Below are 6,697 nucleotides of genomic sequence, written 5' to 3'. Positions count from 1 at the left end.
TGGGAAAAGTGCATTGGTAAATTGACTGACAATTGCATGAATTTACTTGGAATGGGTCTTGATTTTAGAATAATTCCTTAAAAAACAAAAAAAAAGATGTCAAATAGTTCATATGAATATGACCTCATCTTATTATTATTATTTTCTTTTTTTTTCTTTTTTTTTTCAATTTTTCCCTGGTCGTGTTGTGACATATCCACCAGGTAGTGGTTGTAAGGCATCTGAAAGCTGGGCTTTTTTTTTGGAGGGAAAAATCAAAAACTTCCATCATAGAGAGAAAAAACAAAAAATGACCTGATAGAGCAAGGCACCAAACATTTCTGGAATTATTTTGACAAAAAAAGTAAACAAAAATGTAGTTTAGTGCAACCTTTGCTAAGTAAATCTAATCTATCATGTCAATTTCTAAATAGCTTGAAATAATTTGGCTGAGCTTTTCAATGGATCTCTTTGTTCTTCAGTTTACGTGTGTTTATAGTCAGCAGTGACTATTCTAGAGATATTTCTGCTTGAAGTGCAAATCACTAAAATTTCCTTGAGTTACTAATGTACAGTTTTGGTATTCATGTTCATTAAAACTGGCTTTTTGTGCAGGTTTAAGCATTGAGCAAAGTGCAAACAAGCCCACCACTTACATTACAATTCATATTCTATTATCCTTTTTTTTTCTCTTATAGTTTTTATTGTGATGCTAATGCAGATTCATTTTAAACTGAGTTTTAACAAAAGCCAACACACAACAACTGGAAAAAAGACACTATTTATTAATTAATGAAATGTCAGTTTCACCACCGAAAGAAATAAAACAAAACAAAGCCCTGCAATCTCCAGTGTATTTGGCAGTTACATTAAATGACTGTTACATTATCTCCCATTAGCAGACACACAAAAACACTCACCCAGTCTTTAAATTAATCCTGTTTAAACACACTTCAGGTTACCCACATTTACATTTCATGATAACTGTTTATCAGCCTTCATTTAAACATAATTATCCTTCATTGTCATTCCATATATTTTAAAACACATTATTTGATTCCACATTTTAAGAAAATGGGTAGCAATGTTATTCTGTGATGTATTTGGCCAACAACCTGTAGTGCGCAGTGGAAACAGCAAGTCTGTTCTCTGTATCAAAAATATAACAGCATCACCAGCGTCTGTTACTGGAAATGGTTTGGTTTATTTACAAAATGTCTTCTTCATGTTAAAGAAACCCTTTTAGAAAAAACTCTGATTTTCTTCAATTTCTTATTCCAAGAGGCTCGATTGTGTTCAGGCAGCTACATATTAACTGTCAAGATGAAAATATTTGAGTTTCATCACACTGTGTACACTACTTTTACCAAACTGATTCATTTAAAACAACCCTTTTGTTTTCCATGACTACCCCCCTCTCTGCTGTCTGACAACCGTTTTTTAAAGCACAGAAACATTTGGAAGAGAAGGACACAACACTAGTATTCAAACTAACACTATCAACTAAAACTTTCTTTTCCTCGCTTAACGGACGTTAGTGCAACTGTTTAGCTATTTTAAACTGAAGCTTAATAACAAGTTTAGCAAAATTAGCTAAAAGGAGAATCAAAGCTGGCCAGCGCTACAGTTTTAGGTCCTTATATGTAAGACTGAATTATTTCTGTAAGGAACAAGTTCAGAATAAGAACCGAGTAAACATAAACCACATAATAATAATAGATATCTCAGCTGAACCCACTTTGCAACACATTCAAGAACAATTGTCTAAACACAAAAAACAATAATTTAAACCCAATAGTGCCCATGAGTCAGTGCTTCCTTGTCTTCTTGCAGCTTACATTCTGACAATGTAGAGATAAGTAAAAAAGAGTCTAAACGACTTTGTCTTTTAATTCTGAAATTTAAAAAATTACTGTAGAAGTAAAATTGTGATGCAGTTTAGAATTATTTAAAAATCGATGTTGAAAATTCTAAAATAATGTGCCTTACACAGACATTATTACCCTCAGTGTGAATAAACAAATCAGAGCCCTTACATGTGAACCATCACAAAGACTAAACGAGCACTTTCTGGTGAATGAACACAGTAAGGCATGGGACAGCCCACTATTGAAAAGAAACAGCCGTTTTCATTACTGTTCTACTTGACTGTCAATGATTTTAAACCAAACTCGAAATATTTGAGAATGAAACTTCCACCAGTCGTCTGCTAATGTAAACCTCCAGTTAAATCAAATGCTGCATTATTGTTGGAATTACGAACGGTCACCTTATATTGAAAATGCAAATGATAGTCAATAATAGCTAGTAGCAGCAGAAATAATACTGAGCTGAATCTGAGCAGAGAAGCACCTTCATTACTAAATCCCAAGTATCAAGAGCTATGGCTGCATTAAAAACAGTTTCTACATGAAAAACTTTGGTCAGGAACTCTGACTGAAAACAAACCTCTCTCCATCTTTAAAAAAAACACACGGATGGCTCCTTTAAACTTCAACCTATTCGTTTAAAAGGATCCAGAATAAGCTGTCTTCTTGCACTTATTGCAGTCCCGGGAAAAGTATGCACAAAGTGCAAATACATATTACAAGGATCTATTCACTTGAATTATGAATTCAGGATGACAAAGATTTCATGTTTGGTGATAAAAATCCAAACATCCTTGTGGTTTTTGTGGGTTAATCCATTTTCCTCTCTCATGTTCTCACCTGCACAGAGAACTGGTGACAGAACAAGCTGTCAGAGGTGAAGTGTAACATCCCCTCTGCTCCTCAGACCCCACAGTCACTGGATCTGTCTTGGAGTTTGCGTGTAAGGATAAGGAAGGTGGAGATGGAGGCGACCGAAATGTGAAAGATCAGCTGCCAAATGTTCCTCAGGCCGAACAGGTAGAGGTTGCATAGGATGATGGTGCTCAGTAGAGCGAAGGACTTCAGCCTCTTCAGGGATGAGTGGAACAGGTAGAGGTGGCACTGTGGGAGTAAAGAGAAGAGAAGTCAGAAGAAGTTTGATGAGAGCAGACCGATGAAAGTCTCTTAAATTAAGTGTGTGAGGCTTGTTTACCTGAGACACGCAGCAGATGAACGCCAGGAGAAATGCTACAACATTCCATATGCCGTCATAATCATCCTGTATAAACATGAAAAGAAACTATGTTTAACAAGCTCCTAATTTCTGATGAAGCTGAAACTCCCAATAATTTAAAAAGTACCACATTCATTCTAAAATTAAATTAACATAAGGCTGAAAAAAGTCAAGATTTGTGCATTTCATCATGATCAAATATCAGCCAACTGTTATAATGCATGTATGACTTTTTCCATACTCATGACTTTTTCAAGCAGGCAAGAAGGCCAAAATGTTGTACTTGTCCTTTAATTATTTTTTTGTAAAATACATAAAATAATTGGATATTTATGATAGACTTTGTGTGAGGAAAAGAAAAAATAAAAACACAGAAAAATATTTGCATTGGTCACAAAGCAATATATATATAAAAAGTGTATTAAAGCACTGATAAGGAACTTCAGGTTTATGTTGATTTTGGCACCCTTTGTGGTTAAAATGGTCTTTTCTAATCTTGTCCTGGGCCTTACCCTCCCCTCTTTAAACAGCTTAATATAATATAAAATTTATAAAGTATTTGATACTCTAAAATAGTTGCATAAGATTCATCACTCTTCTTCCTGATGGTAGGACTTGCTTATTTGAGAAGATCTGGAGACATCATTAGGAATTTCAGTTGATTTTCGAACCAGCTGCTAATAAAAAACTTCTACAGGAACTTCCAGCATCACCATCCTTGACTCTTAAACATTTGTTTTGATGCCATTCTTGCATCGTCCTCACCTGGAATGTGTACTCAATGAGGTGTACCCCTCGGATTATGTTCAAAGACGCACACATGATATTGAGGACCAGAGACAGGATACCTGGTGCTGTCACTGGCTCCAGTCTTACATTCTGACCTGCAGGGCCACAAGAAATGGTTTCGAAAAACTAAAGCAGACAAGTCTGTGCACATACTTTCAATGAGCAACTTGGTAAAAATGCTTAAATTGCATGCCCTTTAACTTACCAGATCCAGCACCTTGTTCAGTATGCCCATTTGCAATGCCATTTGTGAGATCCACTTCTTCCAGATTTATAACTTGTGGTGGTTTAATCCTCAGATCCTCCTGGACCTCAGCCAACGTTACTTCCAAAGCTGGACCCCCGCTCTGGTTATACTGTTGCTTCAGCTTCTGAATGGTGCCATCTGTGGATTATCATCCAGGGTAACAACACAATATATCAACTAATTCTTCTGAGTTTCATTATCACAAAAAAGGCAGCTGTTTTTCATGTTTCATTTTCTAATTCAAATCAAAAATCCTCAATCGTATTATTCATCAGTACACCTACATAAAAATATTTCTCTTCTTACTCACCAAATTCCAAAAATGGATACGGCCTAGCTGCCAAGGCAACCACAGAGTTATTGAAGCATGCTGTGAACTCCCAGCGCAGATCTTCTAGGAAGCAGAAGGCTTTAGCAACAGGGAGGCTGCAGTGGCACACGGCCATGTAGGATACGCCCTCTGAAGAGACGAAGCTGAACAGGTGAGAGGAGAAAAGGTGTTTAGTAAACAAACAGCCTGGCACAGCGTGGCATGGGCACCCCTGCGGTCAAATGGACAACACTGTGTGCGTCTTCAGCATTATGATAATGAACACACTGAGCCTCTTCACACTAGGCATCTTTTTTACACTATATAAACCCTATGTATATATAAATATATAGTCATACTATATGTTGAGCTCCTGGCCCTTGATGCTCCCTCTCTCAGGGAAACGCGCCAGTGCTTTGCTGATGGTCCTGAGCTGCTGCTTCCTCTCCTGGAGCTCACGGTTGTGTTCAAAGTCCGTGGAGGCAGACAGTGGGAGTCCATCCCTGACCCGAACCACAAAGGCAAACAGGATCAGAGACATGATCTGCTGGGTCCATGAAGAACGCACTGCCTATATAGAAAGAGAGAAACATATTAATGTTGATAAGCTCTTACAATTTGACAGTGTCTGAATCAATTTTAGTAAATATAAATAAATATATTATAAATATATAAAGAACAGTATCAAATGTGATATAATATATATCTTTTTAGGTATTGTTGCATAAAAAATACTTCAGGGAAAGTGGATCATGCCTTCTCTTTTGTGCTACTTCCTCAGCTATATGAGGAATCATCTTAATGCACATTTACACAAATTTTACATTCCTATCAAATGTTTTACTACCAGGGACATCATTCTTCGTGTAGTTTATCAATACAGTAATAATGATGCAATTATTTAGCTTTACAAACTCTCTGACTGTTTAATGTCCATAAAGTTGAACAAATTTTCCTCAAACTATACAAATAACCCAAACTGAGATGAGAACCCATCTATTGTTAGTATGACCGCCATTAGTTTGCCCATGTGTACACTGACAAGCAGCTGAGAGTTAATTGTAACTACGTAGGTTGTGAAACTGCGTAGTCTTGTGGATTATAGCTCGGCTAAACGAATATCTGCAATATTTCTCTCTGTGTTTTTGTATTTGTTATAAACGTGTTGTTCAAACCTTACCTCAATATCATGGCTGTCATGTTGCACCTTGTTACTTAGCTACTGTTGGTTAGCTTGCTACAGCATCCTATCACAAAAATTAAACTCTCACAGATAACCAGCCTCAATTTAAAAAGCGCGTCAGAGTGGATTTTAATAATCTGTGTTACAAGCGAAAGATATAGAGTATCCCATTAATCGGCGGTAGTAAATGCGTAACAAGTTGCATTAATATTAGCCAGCGAGCTAACTGGAGGGCTTCTTCCTGATACACTTAATAAGGGTCGGTCGCGAACGATCGGACTCCAAGGGCCGAGTCTGTAAAGTGAACAACGAGAGTCGGTTCTTGATTGGGAGCCGTTTTTTCTTTTGTTTGTCTGTTTTTCCTCTTTTTCCGAGTGAAGATGCATGTTTGGTAGAGATGTGTCGTAGTGCTTATGTTCCCACACTAGTGGCAGGTTAACACTGGCTGATTTTTATTTATAAAGCAATTCTGGGAAAACTTCCATCTTACCTCTGTTCCTTTCTATATCAAAGCTCTACTGGGTATTAGTTATGATCCTCTAACTTGCTGCTCTTCTCTGTACCGAGAGTTTTTACAGACCTGGGGAAAACCGCTTTTTCTTTTAATGCACCTTGGTCGTGGAGTAATCTTCAAAAAGAGCTAAAACTGTATTCAGTGATATCTTTTAATGAATTTAAGAGCATCATTAAGAGTGTGTTGACAGAGGCATGTGGTTGTTTTACTTGAAAGCCAATGTGCGTATTTGCTTATTTATTTTAACCTGTTGATTGTGTTGTGTCATTTTCCATGTACTGTGACTCTGTATGGCTGCTATTTTGGCCAGGTCTCTCTAGTAAAAGAGATTTTTTTTAATCTCAATGGGACTTCCTGGTTAAATAAAGGTTAAATAAAAAATAAAAAATGTCAGAAAATTAAGCTTGTGTTAATCCATGTAGAACATGGAAGTCATAAGCCTAGCTCTTACCAGCTGAAGACAGGCGATAAGGTTTTTCACAATTTCAGTCTTCATTAAAGACTTGGAAAAACTGTTTCTTCCAGAATGCTGTTTTTTTTTTTTTTTAGCAGATCAAGCATTTTTGTCTAATTGAGATTGAGTATTAGCAT

The 6,697-nt window shown here is 36.7% G+C and overlaps 1 protein-coding gene across 1 annotated transcript; it reads right to left on the bottom strand.

Moving 5' to 3' along the window:
• Positions 1–766: 766 nt before the first annotated feature.
• sec22c (SEC22 homolog C, vesicle trafficking protein) lies at positions 767–5,849 on the bottom strand. The gene is made up of 7 exons (XM_074692980.1): positions 5,590–5,849; positions 4,769–4,980; positions 4,410–4,573; positions 4,058–4,237; positions 3,829–3,947; positions 3,043–3,108; positions 767–2,951 (listed from the first exon to the last, which is right to left on the bottom strand). Exons 2-7 carry the CDS (start codon positions 4,948–4,950, stop codon positions 2,751–2,753), a joined length of 912 nt encoding a protein of 303 aa, XP_074549081.1. The 5' UTR covers positions 4,951–4,980; positions 5,590–5,849; the 3' UTR covers positions 767–2,750.
• Positions 5,850–6,697: the final 848 nt, after the last annotated feature.

The sequence above is a fragment of the Halichoeres trimaculatus genome, unplaced genomic scaffold, assembly GCF_033239565.1.
Source record: "Halichoeres trimaculatus isolate MK-OKI-2021-1 unplaced genomic scaffold, fHalTri1.1 fHalTri1_scaffold_18, whole genome shotgun sequence".
Taxonomy (NCBI): Eukaryota; Metazoa; Chordata; class Actinopteri; order Labriformes; family Labridae; genus Halichoeres; species Halichoeres trimaculatus.
Note: the sequence above shows the minus strand (reverse complement) of the source record. Positions and strands in the feature narration are given on the sequence as shown.

Bases quoted from the DNA above. Each gene is read 5' to 3' on its own strand.
- sec22c (XM_074692980.1), bottom strand. From the start codon at position 4,950: ATGTCTCTGATCCTGTTTGCCTTTGTGGTTCGGGTCAGGGATGGACTC. The intron at 4,574-4,768 runs GTATGACTATAT...TCACCTGTTCAG, and splicing joins GGCCAGGAGCTCAACATATA to CTTCGTCTCTTCAGAGGGCG. The intron at 3,109-3,828 runs GTGAGGACGATG...ATGTTTATACAG, and splicing joins TCATTGAGTACACATTCCAG to GATGATTATGACGGCATATG.